Genomic DNA, 19,314 nt, shown 5'->3' with positions numbered 1-19,314 from the left:
ATTCACAGGAGTGGGGGGAAGCCTTTGTGCTCTCTGGAACCTTCTCTGGCTAGGACTAAGATGTAAACTCCCTCCACCCCCCCCCCCAAAAAAAGCCTTGTGTGCAGTGGATGCCTGCAAGCTCTGGTGCACTGTGGTGACGTTGGCTCTCTTCCCATTACAAGAGAATACCCAAATACAGTGAATGCACATGAACACAGATCCTTGGTCCAACAGGGTCAGTATTGCCCACTCAGACTGGCATAAGCTCTCCAGGGTCTCAGGCAGAGGTCTTTCCTATCACCTGCTGCCTGGTCCCTTTAACTGTGGTTGATGGGGATTGAACCTGGGACCATCTGCATGAACACGTGAAGCTGCCTTATACTGAATCAGACCATTGGCCCATTGAGATTAGTACTGTCTACTCAGGATGGCAGCGGCTCTCCCAAGATCTCAGGCAGAGGTCTTTCACATTACCTATTGCCTGGTGGAGAAGCCGGGGGTTGAACCTGGGACCTTGTTTGCAAAGCAGAGGCATTTCCACTGAGCCACAGCCCCCACCACTTTCTTTTATCCTGTAGAGCAGTGGTACTCACTCTGTGGCCCATGGAGAGCCACATTGCCATCTATTCCTGGCTCAAGGCCTGTACTTTCAGGGAGGCTGCCAGCTGGCCTTCCCCTCCAGCAGCGGCTGGTTCAAAGTGGGAAACAAGGACCAGCTGCAGGTCACCCCAAGCAAGGACCTCGCACTCTTCCATGAAACACAGAACTGGTGTCACGTTAGGCAGCAGTGCTCGGAAGAGCCACAAACATCACATCTGGAGAGCCGATTTGGTGTAGTGGTTAAGTGTGCGGACTCTTACCTGGGAGAACCGGGTTTGATTCCCCACTCCTCCACTTGCAGCTGCTGGAATGGCCTTGGGTCAGCCATAGCTCTGGCAGAGGTTGTCCTTGAAAGGGCAGCTGCTGTGAGAGCTCTCTCCAGCCCCACCCACCTCACAGGGTGTCTGTTGTGGGGGAGGGAGGGAAAGGAGATTGTGAGCCGCTCTGAGACTCTGTCCTTGAAAGGGCAGCTGCTGTGAGAGCCCTCTCAGCCCCACCCACCTCGCAGGGTGTCTGTTGTGGGGGAGGAAGGGAAAGGAGATTGTAGGCCATTCTGAGACTCTCCTTGAAAGGGCAGCTGCTGTGAGAGCCCTCTCCAGCCCCACCCACCTCACAGGGTGTCTGTTGTGGGGGAGGAAGGTAAAGGAGATTGTAGGCCGCTCTGAGACTCTGTCCTTGAAAGGGCAGCTGCTGTGAGAGCCCTCTCCAGCCCCACCCACCTCACAGGGTGTCTGTTGTGGGGGAGGAAGGTAAAGGAGATTGTAGGCCGCTCTGAGACTCTGTCCTTGAAAGGGCAGCTGCTGTGAGAGCCCTCTCAGCCCCACCCACCTCACAGGGTGTCTGTTGTGGGGGAGGAAGGTAAAGGAGATTGTAGGCCGTTCTGAGACTCTGTCCTTGAAAGGGCAGCTGCTGTGAGAGCCCTCTCAGCCCCACCCACCTCACAGAGTGTCTGTTGTGGGGGAGGAAGGTAAAGGAGATTGTAGGCCGCTCTGAGACTCTGTCCTTGAAAGGGCAGCTGCTGTGAGAGCCCTCTCCAGCCCCACCCACCTCACAGGGTGTCTGTTGTGGGGGAGGAAGGGAAAGGAGATTGTGAGCCGCTCTGAGACTCTTCGGAGTGGAGGGTGGGATATAAATCCAATATCATCATCATCTTCTTCTGAACCTCTGAGTGTCACTGCAGTAGAGATGCTGGCTGTAAAACAGCTGTGTACCTCTACAGGTCACTGGAAGTGCTCCAGAACCAAACCAAGGAACTGGGGGGGGGGGGGGCTCAAACACAGAACGCTTTTTTACAAAACATTTGTCATACTTGTGAGGGAAATCCTGTGCATCATAAAAAAAAACCCTGTTTTTTGATTTTTTTATTCCACTCTCTCCATACACATGTTCAGGGTGGATTGCAGCAAACAATACAATAAATTAAAACAGTAAAATCCAAGGTAGCAGCAATTAAGAAAACCGTTAAGGGGAATGTAAGTAGCTTATGCATTTCCTTAGGAAGTTAGGGTTAAGGTGTTGGTCAGTTCTTCATGTTAGGCCAAGATAAATCAGGCTGGCCCAATATCGTCAGATCTCGGAAGCTAAGCAGGGTTGGCACAGGCTGGTGAGTGGATGGGAGACCAACAGGGAAGTCCAGTGTTGTGACGCAGAGGCAGGCAACGGCAATTCACCTCTTGCCTTCAAAACCCTACAGGCTTGTCATAAGTCAGCTGTGACTTGATGGAACTTTACGCAACACACTGAATGCACACTAATATAGGTTAAGCTTTCACACACACACACAGAGTTCCTAAATGTTTTGCATCTTTGGTTGTTTTAGTCACTAATGTAGGAAGAAAGGAAATCTTCAAAGGCTTCCTTCCACCGGAAGCAGTTTGTCCCTTAGTGCTGCTTGCAGATACCCCGCCCTCCACATGGACAGCCAGAAATCACGCTCCCGTCCTCCGCCTGAGGCTGGGTTACGCTGCAGCAAGCAACTGAACGGGAATGCGCCGGCAGGCTGCAGCTTCTCTTGGGGACAGGGGCTGTTTAAAATGGGGTTGAAGAGGAGAAGGGATGAGCCTCCAAAAGGTCAGGAAGGTCCTGGGTGGTTAAGCTGGCCACAGCAGTCTATGCTGGAAGTCACACAATTCGGTCCCTGTGTGCTCAGAGTTTCCTTGCAGAAGCTGGAGCTGGGTTTTGAAAGAGGCATCCGTGCACATTTCTTGCCAAACATGTCCAGAAATATCTTTCCCTTCATACGTAAGGAACTTGAGATACACATTTTTAAATTGCTATAGGAGTGGACAAGCCTATCGGGCAGTTTCTGAAGCATGAAACTAGAAAGAAGTTGGTATTTTCAAATCACAAAAAAACCCCTCACTGTGACAAAGTGTCTCAGACTTCTGCCTCTTCCAGTCTGGCCAGCAGTGTCTTCTCTTTTGTAGTGCATGAAAGCAGCGGAGCTGATTGGCACTTTCGTTAGCCCTGCAGTGTCTCTGAAGCTGATCTTGTCAGACCTCGAGAAAGCGCCCCAGCCTTCCCACCTGATGGTTCTCTCTGCCGTGACACGAGGTTCCCCGAGAAAAGTCTTGCAGCCTCACCTGGGGCACCTGGCCGACACCCTCTCCCACCCGCACATCAGTCAGTGCACTGCAGAGGTGAGGAAAAGGCAGAAGCCTTTTAAAAGCTCAAGAAGGATCTCCAGCCTCCAGATCAGCACATGCCTGCATACGGTGGTGACTGCCTCCTGTAGCAAAGCATGTATGTGACCAGTTTTTACTGCATTTATTTGCATGGGAAGGAGCCAAGAGTCCAGGAGCACCTTAAAGACTAACACAATTTGTGGCAGGGGCGGAGCTTTCCTGAGTCACTGCTCACTTCTTCAAACGCCGTGGTGATGCTTGCACGGTTATGTTTATTAGGAAGGATGGCAGCCAGCCTTCATGAGGGAAAGTCTCATCAGCAGCAAGGCTTGCTTGGCTTACTGCACATTTATGTAGCTGCCTTATACTGAAATGTCATTTCCTGCCCTGAGCCCACTTGCGGGTAGGATGGATGGATGGATGGATAGATAGAATAAATAAAATTAGACCTGCGGCGGCTCTCAAGCATCTCTTGCAGAGATCTTCCGCATCCCCATCGAGATGCTGGGGATTGAATCTGGGATGTTCTGCATGCCAAGCAGATGCTCTGCCCCAAAGCCACAGCCCCCACCCCCCGCTCTCAATTTAAGACATTCCTTCCCCCACCCCTTGAGAAAAAAATCCTGCTTGAACCAGTTTGCTATCCATGCATTCCCAAACTGCAGCAGTCCTTAAAAAACAATAAGCATACAATAATTTTGTAGCAAATCGTCTTCAAAGGGGAAATGATCTACAAAATTATTGTACACCTGTTGTACTGGATTTTCTCCCCTGGACGGTTGCCAGTTGCAGGTTTGTTTTAAAGCCACGTCTGTTCCCTCACTTCTGCAGCTGGTTTTGCCCTGTTTGCAGGCCATCATTTCAAGATGAGGGCTCCTCCTTTTAGCAGTTATAAAGGATCTTTTTAAAATTGCTTTTCATATCCACTAGCTGCAAGCTGACCAGAATGGACCGAAGTGAGCTGAGGAAAGGCTTTCCTGCTTGTTTCTTTGGCAGGTCTCTTATCTGGAGCAGTTACTTGGCTGTGTGGAAGCTCTCCTTGAAAGGTGCCAAGAAGACTGTAAAGAAGTCAGTCTCCAATTGATGAAGATTCTGGTGACCATCATGGCCATACCAACTATTGGACATCTTCATGAACAGGTAGCGTGGGCGCAGGTGTGGAGGGAAGATCCTGACAGTGCTCAAAGCACATTGTGAGGGCTTCCCCCACCCCCAGATGCGTGATATTTGGGTTTGCACAGCTGAGAATCAAACCCCACCATCACCCAGTCTACAGATTTTCTTCTGGGCCATGCAATTCTGTCCTGCCATCATGATTTGCCATTATCACATGGATCTGCCTTATACTGAATCAGACCATTGGTCCATCAAGGTCAGTAATGTCTACTCTGGCTGGCAGCGGCTCTCCGTGATTCTTAATGAGTCCCTGTCCCATAACCTTAGAATTCAGGGGAATAGATTTCGGATAGACATAAGGGAGTGCTTATTTACTCAGAGCCATCGGATTGTGGAATTTGCACCCAGTGAACACAGTGGTGACCGCAAGCTTAGGTAGCTTTGAAAGGGATTAGACAAAATCATGGAGAAGAGGTTCACCCATTGTCGCTAAAGGGAGCCTCTACATTCAGAGGCAGTGAGCCTCTGAATAGCTGTGCTTGGAGGCAACATCTGGGGAAGACTTCAACCTCTCTGCCCTGTTGTTGGAGCTACAGAGTAACCGAACGGCTGCTTTGTGAGACAGGATGCTGGGCTAGATGGACCTTCAGTGGTCTGATCTATTTATTTACTTCATTGATAGTCTGCCAAAGACTCCAGGCAGGTTGCGTGATGTGAAGTATGCAAATAGCAGGAGATGTCTGTTAAGCAATGTAATGAATCAGAGTTGGAAGGGACCTCCAGAGTCATGTAGTCCAACCTCCTGCACAATGCAGGAAATTCACAACTCTCCCCCCCCACACACACACACACCCAGTGACCCCTGCTCCGTGCCCAGAAGACCTGGATTACGATGTGACTTGGATTACAAAAATTAGAAATGATTGGAGAGTACTAGACATGGTATGTCAAGCAGTTCAGGAAATTGTATTAGAAAAGCAGAAAGCAGTACCGTAAGAGTAGTTCATACAGTGAAGCATTGCTATATTGCATATGCCGTCGCATAGTCCACAATCCTGTCCCTTTTGTAGAAGTGCCTTCCTGAACTATTTTGTCGTAGTGCCCCGTTATCTTTATAGAATTGCCCTCCTGATTAGTTCTGTTTTACAGAATGTGTGGGAGCATAAGAACATAAGAAGAACTCTGTTGGATCAGATCAGCTGTCCATGCAGTCCAGCGTCCTGTCTCACACAGTGGCCAAACAGTTCCTCGGGAGGGCCAGCAACTGAGGCCTTCCCCTGATGTTGCCTCCTGGCTCTGGGATCCAGAGGCTTAGTGCCTCTGAATGTGGAGGTTCTCCCCAGTCACCATGGCTAGACTTATCCTCCACGAAGCCGTTACTTCCTGTGGCCGTCGCTACATCCTCTGACAGCAGATTCTACATTTTAATGACTCTCTATGTAAAGTGCTATTTCCTTTTGCCCATCCTGAATCTACTGCCCATCAGTAGATTCCCTCAAGTTCTAGTCTTTTGGGAGAGGGAGCTTTCCTGACCACTGCAGGCATCCTGTTCCACAAGGCAGGGCCCATAATGCCAGAGAGAGAGAGAACTCCCTTTGGCCATGTTGGCTCAGCAGTGCAGTAAAGGTCCAAGGCTTAGCAGCTGTGCCTTTTTCGACTTGACGCTTTGGACAGTTGCTGCCCATCAGAGTCGGCATTCTCTTCACTCACGGCACTCCTGGCTGGCATCAGCTCTCTTGGGCCCTCTGGTGGTGATTTGAGCAAAATAAGGTTGGGAAAGGAAAGGTCCCCTTTTGCAAGCACCAGTCGTTTCCGACTCTGGGGTGACGTTGCTTTCACAACGTTTTCACGGCAGACTTTTGACGGGGTGGTTTGCCATTGCCTTCCCCAATCATCTACACTTTCCCCCCAGCAAGCTGGGTACTCATTTTACCAACCTCGGAAGGATGGAAGGCTGAGCCAACCCCGAACCGGCTACCTGAAAACCCAGCTTCCACCGGGGATCGAAGAAGAAGAAGAAGAAGATATTGGATTTATATCCCGCCCTCCACTCCGAAGAGTCTCAGAGCGGCTCACAATCTTCTTTACCTTCCTCCCTCACAACAGATACCCTGTGAGGTGGGTGGGGCTGGAGAGGGCTCTCACAGCAGCTGCCCTTTCAAGGACAACCTCTGTCAGAGCTATGGCTGACCCAAGGCCGTTCCAGCAGCTGCAAGTGGAGGAGTGGGGAATCAAACCCGGTTCTCCCAGCTAAGAGTCCGCGCACTTAACCACTACACCAAACTGGCTCTCCACTCAGGTCGTGAGCAGACCTTAGGACTGCAGTACTGCAACTTTAACACTCTGTGCCTCGGGGCTCTTAAATAAGGTTGAGGGGCCCTGAAATAGTTCTGTGCAGGCAGTGGGGTAGCCCCAGTCTTCAGGCAGTGCCGTGTGATCTTCTCAGAGCAGGGATGCTAGCCATTGAATGTGAGGATTTCCTAAATGCAATGCGTGTGCCCTGCCACTGAGTTGTACCTGTTCTTGCAAGCCACCAGGTGAAAAGCTGAAGACCAAAGCTGACTTAGCTATCACCAATAATTACGCTCAATGCCGCTTTTTCACTCCAGGGTGTCAGACCACTCTCCGAGCTTCGTTAGAAAAGCTTTGGCGCTTCCCCAAGGGGAAGAGATTATCTGTAAAGTCTCGGTCTCCGAGGGAGGATTTGTCGTAATCTCCTGAAGCTAGCATTGGTGAGAGACAACCAAAGAGATTTTTTTTTTTTCTCTTAAAACCGATTGCGGAAGCGGGCCATCTTAATAAAACATCGGAAGGCAAATCAGAAGGTGGTAGCCTCAGTTTAGCCCAGGCATGCTTTTAAAAAATCATATGCAATTAAAATAGATACAGGAATTGGGGTGGGGGGAGTACATCTGGGATCTCTGAGGGGTGGGGGGGGGGGTCCTTCTCCGGTGCTCTGTCAGCTGCCCGCAGGGAGTCTCTTTTTCATCAGCTGCCCTTTTCACCTCTGCTCCTATCCTAAGTTGGGGAGGGGGGGGGAAACGTTTCATCCATTCTTTGAAATCAAAAGCAGCAGCCAAAGATGCTCTTGATAAAAATGAGCCCTTCCCCCCATCAGACCGTCATAAATCACTTTGTTCCCAAATGCCAAATAAATCAGGCCGCTGCCCTCCCCCCTCCCTTTTTTTTAGCAGTAGCTCTTTGGTGGCCGAGTGAGTTTTTGCTTCCAAATTTGCTCTTTCATTTTGATGGCATGCTTCCTTTCTTCTGTTCCTTCCAAGAAGCAGCCCTCTTAAGGGTTTGTTATTTACGACCCTTTGGCAGACAGGTCATTTCCATTTTTTAAGTGAATTTTGATTTCAGGGGGAAAAAACTGAATTAATTCCAGGCCTAGAATCGTAGAATCATAGAGTTTGAAGGAACCTCCAGGATCATCTAGTCCAACCCCCTGCACAACGCAGGAACTTCACAGATACCTTCCCCCCCCCCACATATATCTCCAGTGACCCCTACTCCAAGCCCAGAAGTTGGTTTAAAAAAAACCCCAGGATCCCTTTCCCAAACTGGCCTGGAGAAAAATTGCTGTCTGATCCCAAAATGGCAATCAGCATTTCCTTGGGCATGTAAAAAAGGGCCACGAGAACTAAGCATTCATGCAAGCCTTCCTGCTCCTCCTTCCCATGATCTGCCTAACTGACAGAAGCAGCATTGCTGTCAGATGGCCATCTAGGCTCTACTTTAAAACCTCCCAGGAAGGAGAGCCTGCCCACCATCTCCCAAGGAAGCCTGTTCCACTGAGGAACTGCTCCAACGGTCAGGAAGTTCTTCCTAATGTTGAGCCGGAAACTCCTTTGATTTCATTTCAGCCCCACTGGTTCTGGTCCGACCTTCTGGGGCCACAGAAAACTGTTTGTTTTCATTTTATGCACAGAGGGCTAGAGGAGTACCATGGCACCTGCAACGAGTTTTAGGTTTGTACAAAGACACAGCAATATTTTGTTCTGGCATGGTCCTTTTAAAAAAGAAGAAGAAGAAGAACAAATGTCTAAGGCAACGTGATCGTGAAGAAAAGTAAACTGACTGAAAAAATCGCAGATAGTGGCTCTGCGATGCTGTTAAAATATTCAGGCAGCTGATTCATTCCCTGAGCCAAGGAAGGTTTTTGCTTACTAATTTTTATTTATGTCATTTATACCACCCCCCCCTTTCTCCTCAGTGGAGGCCCAGAGAAGCTTGCACGGTTTTCATTTCCTCCATTTTGGCTGGGCTGAAAAAGGTGTGACTGGCCGAATATCACCCACTGAGCTTCTGTGACAGGGTGGAGATTCGAACCTGGGTCCTCCATATGCTAGTCCCGTGCTCTAACCAGCATACCGCACCAGCTCCGTTTATCCACTTGACCAGTGCTCGTTCCAATACTGGGAATCTCAGCTGGTTGGTGATCCTCCTCACTTCTGAGAAACCGATGAAAGTTTGCATGATGCACACTTTATTAGCATCCCGAATGTGACCGTTTGAATAGCTTAGAGCCGGAGGGCTTATTTTGCCATCAGCCAGGCTATGGCACAAGGGAGAGAAATCCAGGCCCTGTACCCAGTTGTGCACCCCAAAGCATGCGTGGCCTGTTTCTGATTAAGACACACGTGGCTTGGGAAAGGGCTTCAGAGAACCCACAAAGACAGTGACTGGCCTGGAGGGCAGTCACTGAAAAGGGGCACTTTAAAGGAGAGGGCGTTTGCACAGTCTGGGGGAAATACCTGCAGTCATCTAGATGTCTTTTTAGCGGGCTGGTAAAAACTATTGGCCAGTTCTGCGCACCTCAGTGTAGGAGCCGCTCATTTGGGTAAGGAAGGATTTCCCGTTAAGTCCCATTCTTTATAGAAACTTTTTAATGTCTTTGCGTTTTCATTTTGTTGCCCACAAGATAGAAGAGGCCATGAAGTCACTGGCGGAGGTGCAGGGCTTGGTGGGCTTGGCGGGCCTGTACCGGCAGCACATCTCCCAGCTCATGCAGTGGGTCTCCTCAGCCCCCGACACCTGGACCTGCTATTCCTCTGAGCTGCTGCAGCTGGACGTCATCGCCACTCGTTCCGGTAAGCCAGCTGGGGTGGGCTGGAGAGCAAGGAGCTGTTCCACTTGGCAGCCAAGAATAGGACCCAAAGCAATGGGCTCAAATTACAAGCAAAAACGTACCGGCTGGATATTAGGGAAAAAATATTTGCGGTCAGAGTAGTTCAGAGGTGGAACCAGCTGCCTAGGAAGGTGGCGAGCTCCCCTTCATTGGCAGTCTTCAAAATGCGGCTGGATGATTATTTGGCAGAGATGCTGTAGGCTGATCCTGCATGGAGCAGGGGGTTGGACTAGATCAGGGGTGGCCAACGGTAGCTCTCCAGATGTTTTTTGCTTACAACTCCCATCAGCCCCAGCCATTGGCCATGCTGGCTGGGGTTGATGGGAGTTGTAGGAGAAGAACATCTGGAGAGCTACCGTTGGCCACCCCTGGACTAGATGGTCTGTATGGCCTCTTCCAACTCGTATTGTTCCAGAATATCATCTAACCTCTCCTTCCTGTTGCTCCTCATCCCCCTCATGGATAAAATAAGATTTTTCAGTTGCCCTTGGGACTCAGCTTTAAAATATGTATGCTTGGAGCTGGGTCATGTGACATTTGCGTGCTGAAATATAAGCACATCGTTGTCATGAAGGTTAATAAAAATGTTTAGGTTTGTAAAATGTCATGGCATGCATCCATGTTCCCTTAATTTTTTCTCCCTGCTGAACAGAGCAGTTCAAGTCCTGAACTGCTGTAATTTTTAAATGGGCAGCGTTAGTGTGAGACCCTGTGTGGCTCCCGATTGGTGCTGAGCGGGGATTCCTGTGTTAACGAGCAGCCGCTCACACACACAGCTTCAAGGGAACAGTGGTGTGTACTTTAAAGACGAGGCTTCCTGTTCATATTGGCAGCTGATCAACTCAGAGGCAGACTGCTGCATTTTTACATGAGTATCAAAATTGTGATTTGGGCCTCACACACCTCTGAACCGTGTGCAAACAAACTTCATTGTGATCTCTTTGGCACGTGCTGCTTATTTTTCCTGGCATGTGGAAAAATCATGCATTTGTTTTTTAAAAAAAAAACTGGGAAGGTATTTCTGGGTTTCATTTGTGTTCTTCCCTTCTTTCAAAGAGCTCAGGACATCATCCATAGCTTTCTCTGTGCTTTCGCCTCCCACAGACCTGTGAGGCAGGTAAGGCTGTGGGAGAGCCCCTCCCTTCCTCTTGGAAGCTGACCACAGGGCATTTGAGGTATACCGGTGTTCACACTCACCATGGCTAGTAGCTTTGAAACCCGTTTTCAAGCGCCTTTATGAATTCTGGTTTGTTGGGTAGTGAGCACCAATTGTGCAGATTTTCAAGGGTCTTTCTCTTTCCAAATGAAGCACCAAGGATGTCTCTCGCTTTCTTTTGCTCTGCAAGGTGTCCCTTCTTTGAAAGCAAATGGTCTCAAATCCTCACTCAACTCTTTGCTAAAAGTGGTGACCTAAGATATATTAACTGTTGCTGCAAAAAACAAAACAGAACAATCATTTACATCTTTGTTTTCTAGGCCCCGCCATAGGTGAAGCCCTTCAGGAACTTTTTCTCATTCTGAAAACGTGCCTTCAGACATCCAAAGACCCCTTGATGCGTTTGAAGCTGTTCTCTACTCTTTCACAGTTGCTTCAAGAGCCAAACAAGACTATAAATTCAGAAGGGTAGGCCCTGTTCCATATCATCCAGGCACTTTTCATCTGTTACACATTTGGGACTTGGCAGTTTTAATTCGTTGTCACGGATACCCATTCTCTGATGCTGCTGTGCCCAGGTTATGGCTTGTTTTTAATATTGTGACATGATTTTAATTGTAAGTGGCCTCAGGCAGGACTCTGAAGAGGCAGCATAGAAAAATCCTAAATACGTAAATAAAACAAATTACTTTGCATTTGGGGGAGGGGGCATGGCTCAGTGGAAGAGCCTCCACTTAACATGCAGAAAAATCCCAGGTTTAGTCCCCAGCTTCCCCAGTTGAAAGGAACAGGTGGGAGGCAATGTGAAAGACCTCGGCCTGAGACTCCAGAGAGCCACTGCCAGTCTGAGTGGACAGTCCTGACCTTGATGGACTTCTGGTCTGATTCAGTATAAGGCGGCTTCATGTGTTCAGGACGGTCAGGAAAGGAGATGTGGCTTAGTGACAGAGCATCTGCTTGATAAGCAGGAGGTCCCAAGTTCAAGCCCTGGCATCTCCAGTTAAAGGATCAGGTAGCAGATGATGTGAAAGATCTCATACCCTGAGACCCCAGAGAGCCACAGCCAAGCCGAGAGCCAGTTTGGTGTAGTGGTTAAGTGTGCAGACTCTTATTTGGGAGAACTGGGTTTGATTCCCCCACTCCTCCACTTACAGCTGCTGGAATGGCCTTGGGTCAGCCATAGCTATTGCAGGAGTCGTCCTTGAAAGGGCAGCTGCTTTGAGAGCCCTCTCAGCCCCACCCACCTCACAGGGTGTCTGTTGTGGAGGGAGAAGATATAGGAGATTGTAAGCTGCTCTGAGTCTGATTCAGAGAGAAGGTGGGGTATAAATCTGCAGCCTTCTTCTTCTGGATTGACAGCACTGGCCTTGATATACTACGTGTCTGATTTGAGTATAAGGTGGCTTCATGTAGGTCCATGTGGTCTACAGGAAGACAACATAGTGAGATGAGGGGGACATGTTCTGACTGTAGATCAGGTGTGTCCCAGGAAGTATGCAGATGAAATTAGGGGAAGTCATGGAGGTAGATCAAGATTAAGCAGGTGGGTTTGGGCTTTAGGGAAAAGCATTTTCCAAAGGTTGCTGTTGCTGCTTCCGGCCCCGTGCTGAGCCTTGGACACCAGTCGGGACTCTTAAGTGCTTTGGCTGAAGTCAGCTAGCAAGTCCCAACATCTTCCTTAATCTTCTGGCAAGCCAAGTAGCTTTAGCTGGGCAACCCTTGGCATTCTGCAGCCTCAGGTACTGAGCCGGGGAGAGGGGGGGGCGGCATTTCTGTGATTTGTGGCTTGGTCTCCATGGTCACGGTGGCCCCACAGAAAACCCAAAAAAACACATACCGACAAATATTTTTAAAATGTCAGAACTGACCTTGAGAGAAAGAAGACAAGAATAATAAGAAATAGCATTCTTCTTCAGGGATATATTTGTAATGGCTCTTCCTCTCCGCCCCCCCCCCCCCCACCACCCTCAAATTAAAACACAGCCCTAGTAAAGCTGAGCATTAAATCCGTCATCTGAAGTCAGTGGAAGCACTGATCCGAGTTAGGAAATTTATAGCCATAGAAAAGGAGTCAAGCAGCAATTTTAAAACAAGCAGATTTATTTTGTTTTGTTTCTGTAGCAGTGAGATCATGTATGTCGCCCTGGACTCCTTGGGGAAAGCTTGAATAAAGAGTATCCTAGCAAAGCTACACAATGATTTTACTAGAACAAAGTGAGTCCAGTGGCACCGTTAAGAACAGCGGAGGCTAATTCTAGGTATAAGCGTTCATGGCACATGAAAGCTTGGTACCCAGAATTAAACTTTCCTGATCTTAAAGATGCCGCTGGACTCAAGCTTTGTTCTATTAACACAGCCACCCACTCGATAATTATATTAGTCTTCAAGGTGCCACAAATCGCCCCCTTCTCCCCAACCCCAAAATAGAATTACAGTCCTTTGTTTGCTGAGAAATCTGTATATTTTGCTGACTATTTTGGGCATTCGATGAAATCGCTGAGCAGCCGGGTTAAAACGGATAAAAGGAAGTCCTTCTTCACCCAAAGGGTGATTAACATGTGGAATTCACTTCCACAGGAGGTGGCGGCGGCTACAAGCATAGCCACCTTCAAGAGGGGTTTAGATAAAAATATGGAGCAGAGGTTATATACACACACACACATATATTGGCCACTGTGTAACACAGAGTGTTGGACTGGATGGGCCATTGGCCTGATCCAACGTGGCTTCTCTTATGTTCTTATGTGACACAGCGTGTTGGACTGGATGGGCCACTGGCCTGATCCAACATGGCTTCTCTTATGTTCTTATGTGACACAGAGTGTTGGACTGGATGGGCCATTGGCCTGATCCAACATGGCTTCTCTTATGTTCTTATGTGACACAGAGTGTTGGACTGGATGGGCCATTGGCCTGATCCAACATGGCTTCTCTTATGTTCTTATGTGACCAGCGTGTTGGACTGGATGGGCCACTGGCCTGATCCGGCATGGCTTCTCTTCTGTTCTTATGTGACACACAGTGTTGGACTGGATGGGCCATTGGCCTGATCCAGCATGGCTTCTCTTATGTTCTTAAAGGCCAGAGGCAGCTGCCGCTTCCTGCTTTGCAGGCGCTCTGTGTAGCAGCCACATGACAGGCAGAAATCCATCACGGGTAGTTCTTCTCACCACAGTGTATCCATTCTCTTCTTGGAGAGCCACACCTTTGAGTTTTCTCTTTTAAAAGTACAGTGCCTTTACCTGGATGGGGGGGGATGCTGCTTTCTTAACAAGACGTTACTTTCTTGACATCTCGTGAGTATGCCTTTGCATAGTCATAGCTATAAGGGCAAGTCTGTAGATTCCTCAGGTGTCCTTTCAAAAAAGACATTTAGATGCTGATATTTGTGGAGCAGATGTTGTTTTGGTGCGCTAGTAACAATAATGGTATGTCAAGTTGCAACCAACTCATGGCAGCACTGGGGCCATGGGGTTTTCGAGGCAAGAGATGAGCTCTGTGTTATGAGTATGCTAAGACTGGGGTTGGGGGCAGTTTGCAGGAAATGTTTACCTGTGAGTTTTTACCATTGTGAGCTTTAATAGTGGGTGCCATCTGTTGTGTCCCCACCCCCACCAAGCTAAGCGGAAGGGAGAGAAGAGAGCAATTTGACAGTCTCGCTCCAAGCCACCACCAGACACGTTCCTGTGTTTGAAAAACTACCTCATCTTTTAAACAGGTGTGCCCTGCTTTCTTTTTAACCGTACAATAGGCCTTATTATCTGGAAACAGTTTGGGTGTGTGTTCGAGGGTTCAAATTGACAGCTTCCAATGTACCTTGTTAAACACCCTCTTGGGCAGACATCTCATTTCACTGAGCAGCCTGGCAGCTGTTTTCCTCGTCTTGCCTCAGTGATATTAAATATAACACACTCTTAAATGTTATTCATCGTCCCGGAGAGCATTCCATTGTGGGTGAGTAAGTGGCTGCGCTAAAACCCACCTTTGTGGTTTTGACACATTTTATTTAAGGGATTAAAAGAAGCCATTCCCCACCTCCCCCAACCTGCAAAGTGCCCAAGGGTCACAGCCACAGAGACCACCTTGGAACTCAAGGCAGCCTTGAAATAACTTGAGAGAAAGAAAGAGAGAGAGAGAGAGATGATGCAGCTACAGAGTTTATTGTAATAAATGTATTAATACAAATAAAGCAGTTGTGTAAAGTAGTTACTTGGGAGTCACACAGTTTGGTGTTGGAAGTGGTCGTGCATTGTGTGTGATGGTTTTTTACACACAGGGAAAAAAATGCAGTGTTCAGATTTACAGTAGCACGTCAGCACGTATAACACCTATCCTACATCAGCCGCACTCGCTCCTAGTTAGTTTCCAGTGCCAATTCAAAGAGTTGGTACATTTGGAAAAAGAAGAGGAGATTGGATTTTTACCCCGGCCTTTACTACCCAAAGGAGTCTCAGAGCAGCTTTCAGTCTCCTTTCCCTTCCCCTCTCCACAGTGACACAATGTGATGTAGGCAGGGCTGAGAGAGCTCTCCCAGAACTGCTCTTGAACAGATCAGCTCTGAGAGAGTTATGACTGACTCAGGGTCGCTCCAGCAGCTGCATGTGGAGGAGTGGGGAATCAAACCTGGTTCTGCCAGATAAGACTCCAGGCACTTAACTATTACACCAAACTGACCCCCAGAAGGTAATTTCAGTGGGTTGAAATTAAATCAAAAGAGTTTCCGGCTCAACGTTAGGAAGAACTTCCTGACCATTAGAGCAGTTCCTCAGTGGAACAGGCTTCCTTAGAAGGTGGTGGGCTCTCCTTCCTTGGAGGTTTTTAAACAGGCCAGATGGCCATCTGACAGCAATGAAGATCCTGTGAATTTAGGGGGAGGTGTTTGTGAGTTTCCTGCATTGTGCAGGAGGTTGGACTAGATGACCCTAGAGGTCCCTTCCAACTCTATGATTCTAATAGCCCTAAATGGCTCTCGTAGCCTCATACCTCCAGGACTGCCTTTCCCAGCATGATCCTCCCTGTCTTCTCCGACCTTCATACCGTCATTTATTGAAGGTCCCTGGACCATGAACTGTTGTGTCATCGAGGGTGAGGGCCTTCTCCGTAGTGGCCCCCATCCTGTGGGACCAGCTGTCTGAAGAGATGCATGCCTTGTGGCACTTTCCAGGGTTCCACAGGGCATGCAAGGCTGCTGTTTTTTGGGCAGCCTTTTGGTAATTGTGGTCCACCAGACAGCTGGTAGGCTTCAGCTGTGTCTTCACCTTCCTTTATGCTGGATAGTAGATAGATTTTAATGGGGATCGATGATTTTGTTGTTGTTGCGTGTGTGCATGCCTGGAAGGCTGACTTCTGGTGACCCTGAGTGAGGCTTGGACGTTTCAGAGAGGTGGCTGGCTTGCTTGCCTCTGTGCCCCTTCCTTGGTATTCCTTGGAGGTCTCCCATCAAAGTACTTGCCCGGGTTGGCCCTGCTTAGCTTCCAGGATCTGGCGAGTTTGGGCGAGCCTGGCCTATGCAGGTCAGGGTCTGTTTGAACTTAGAACTGCTAATTTAGAAACTTTGCCATCTTATTCATAAACACACCCTGCTGGAGGGATGGGAAAGCAGTGCAGAGGGCTTGAGAAATCAAGAGTTAGAGTCCAGTTGGAAAGATTGTTGAGGTGTGGAGGAGGTCCCTGGTCCATGGGCCCTTTGAAAGGTCCTCTTCATGTTTTTGGAGTCCTGTTTATTAAAATATTACTATCCCACCTTCCTTCATGGTTCAAGGCGGCTTACAGATCATATTTCTTAAAACAAACCCACACATTTCCATCTGTCACGCAGGTGTTAAAAACACCCAAAGCCGCCAGCGAGGAAGAAAGTGTCAGCGCATAATGGGGAGGGAAATCCTTCTGTCAAGACCTTCCTTCAACAAACAAAGCCTTTCTCCATTAGAAAAAAGTAATTCTCTGTTGGAGGAGGACTTACCCTGTTGAAGGAAGACTTAGCCAAAGGCAGCCGTCGGGTCCAGTCTTTGGTATTTTGGCTCTTTCTTAACTAAGGGCATTGCAAGCTTAGTTCAGTCTTTGTCCACTCTCAGTCATAAATGCACGCTTGACTATCTAGAAAACTTCTGCACTGATGTAGCTCCAAACATAAAGAAAAGCTGGCACTTGAAATGAATTCTCAGAGAGCACAATAGCCAGGAGTTGGCTTATGTTGCGGTCTTATCAATGAGAGGCCTCGTCTCAGTAACCATCCTCCATTCTCAATTTACGTTCCACGAGGCTTTTTCATGACAGCGTGGAGTGGCTTCCTCTGATTACACCTGGATGACAAGGCATGTTATTGGCAGAGCCAGGAACCAAAAGATTTCTGCCTCTCTTCTTCCTGAGACGTCGTTTATACAAAGTCAACATATCTTCTCTCCTCTCCCCCGCCCCCCTCAAGAAGTTTAAGTAATGAAATATTGTTAACATACACTGTCATCATGTTAGGTTAACCCCCCCCCCTTCCTCCCTTTCATGCTCTTTTCTTCCTGTTCTGCTATCTCGTTTTTGAGACTTGGAAAAAATGTGTCTTTTCATCTCTCCTCCAGTCATTCTGTCACGTTCGCACAAAGCTTTCATTTTTTTCTCCCCCTTTTTTGCTGTTCATGTTTTTTGGCTTCAGGCAGTTTTGTAACTACCTCGAGATTGTGATAAAAGACATCCTGGCTCCTAATCTGCAGTGGCACGGGGGAAGAACGGCAGCTGCCATCCGCACCACAGCCGTGTCCTGCCTCTGGGCTCTGATTTACAGCGAACTGCTCTCTCCAGAAGAGGTGCGTATGCCCCCCCCCCCACTGTACTGTAAAACCCAGCATGGAACATGGAAGTCCAGAAATGTGGGCTGGGTTTTTTTGCTTTTCGAGCATTAAATTCTAGCCCAGGCAAAAATACAGGCCTAGGGAGATAGGAAAACTTTTCTCATCTGAACTTGTACATTGACACTAGATAGAAAAGGCATTTGGACTTGGATGTGAAGAAGTAACGCTTGGCAGTCACACACACACAACAGCCATATTTGGTGTTGTAAAAATCAGTTAAGGAACATCTGAGATCTCTTTTATGTTTTTGGAATTCTGCACTGTTAATGTGCTTTTGATTTTGACACCTCTTCTCTGCTTAGACTTTAGGACAGTGTCAACAGCCAAGACAGTAAAACAGACTTGTTTTGGAAGATAAGGTTGCAGTGCGCTCTCATAAGACGAACCCAAAAGATGCACTCACCGTGTGTTTTCAGGCGAGTGGAAAGGTGCTATTGGATGCCCATAGAGGAATAGGCTTTTTAGCGCAAAGGAAATGGCATGGTTTATAGCACTGGCCTCTCACTGGTACACAGGAAATATCAGTGGGTCATCTCTGACCTGAGAAAGGTTGTGCCAGCAACACCGCTGTCATTTCTGTTGTTTTTTGCTTGAGCTTTTATTTTTAACTCAAGGCAGAAGCTTGGGGGGGGGAGTGAAGGAGTAGAAACAGGAGAAAATCTGAGGAAGGAAGAGGAGTGGAAGACAGTAGCTAGTACAAAGAGTTAAAACTGGATTTCAGGTCTGAAAAGGCTGCAGGCTGTTGGTTTAGGCGAGACGCTTAAATTTGAACATGAGCACCACCTTCTGGAATACTGAAAAAAAGCAGATTTTGCCAGGCAATTCTTAATACTCAAATATTAACATCCTCTGCACTGAACTGCACCAAAACCATGACGCTGAAACTGTCAGTTATCAGGAAAAGATCAGCACACTCCAATGAACAACTAGTGACCCTAAAGGGCAACATAGAACATACACCAAAATGAGCATTCTCACGGGGATGATTAAAGAAAAAGCAGACACTGACCTCCTATTTCCAGTTACTTTTAAAACTCCTTTCTATTTCAAAACCAGTTTGCCAAACAGCTGGGGAGAGAGGTATTTAAGAAAAAGAAGTCTTTGATGAAAGCTGTTCTTTGGTTTCTGGCCTGTGAGTCAACATTAAAAAATTCTTTCATTCTTTACATTATTTATAGTTAGCATTTCCTGCTGAAATTCAACATGGATATGTGAGCAAGCACCTTTCCTGATGTCATAAAATAATTTACATGTTTACTTGATCATGCTAATTTCCTAGTTAGTTTGTGCGGGAACCAATAGAAAGGTCTTCATGTAGCTCCCGCCAAGTGAATGTGGGTGGATACTGGAATTGCCTATTGGCTGGTCAGTAGATTTAAGGGTGTCTTGAGGTGGAGGCTTAGAAAGGTTTTACTGCTTTTGTTTAGTCTTTTTCCCTGGGGCACAGGCAGGAGGTAAAAGTTTAGAGTAGACGTTCCCAAACTTATTTGGCCTAACGCCCCCTTTTCAGAAAAAAAATTACTCCGCGCCCCCCTGGAAATCTACCTCCAAGAAGTAGACTAAAAAATGCAGTGACATATTTGCACACATAGTAAACAAAGATTTGTAAAGAAGACACTTTGAAGCGTGAAATTCTGAAATTATTTTATAAAGTCAACTATAGTAACATTCGCATTCACAAGAGAATTTTTGAAATTTCAGTTCCAATGGACAGGAGGCCATCTGGTTTGACAGGAGAACATCAAGATGGGCTCTGCTAAATTAGTTGTTTTGTACCAATGATTAGTTGCACAATTCTAGCACTTAGACAGCCGGTCAGGGATATAAGTGGGTTAGTAAAATATCAAAACTCAAGAAGAGGAA

General features: G+C 47.7%; 1 protein-coding gene across 1 annotated transcript in view; it reads left to right on the top strand.

Annotated features, from left to right (window-relative positions):
• DNAAF5 (dynein axonemal assembly factor 5) overlaps positions 1–19,314 on the top strand; it is a 37,712-nt gene that overhangs the window by 9,353 nt on the left and 9,045 nt on the right. Inside the window, exons 6-10 of the mRNA XM_060261042.1 lie at positions 3,009–3,221; positions 4,203–4,346; positions 9,247–9,415; positions 10,930–11,077; positions 17,256–17,406. Of these exons, the coding sequence (XP_060117025.1) occupies positions 3,009–3,221; positions 4,203–4,346; positions 9,247–9,415; positions 10,930–11,077; positions 17,256–17,406 (825 nt within the window). The remainder of the gene's footprint in view (positions 1–3,008; positions 3,222–4,202; positions 4,347–9,246; positions 9,416–10,929; positions 11,078–17,255; positions 17,407–19,314) is intronic.

The sequence above is a fragment of the Heteronotia binoei genome, chromosome 20 (genome assembly GCF_032191835.1).
Source record: "Heteronotia binoei isolate CCM8104 ecotype False Entrance Well chromosome 20, APGP_CSIRO_Hbin_v1, whole genome shotgun sequence".
Classification (NCBI taxonomy): domain Eukaryota; kingdom Metazoa; phylum Chordata; class Lepidosauria; order Squamata; family Gekkonidae; genus Heteronotia; species Heteronotia binoei.
Note: the sequence above shows the minus strand (reverse complement) of the source record. Positions and strands in the feature narration are given on the sequence as shown.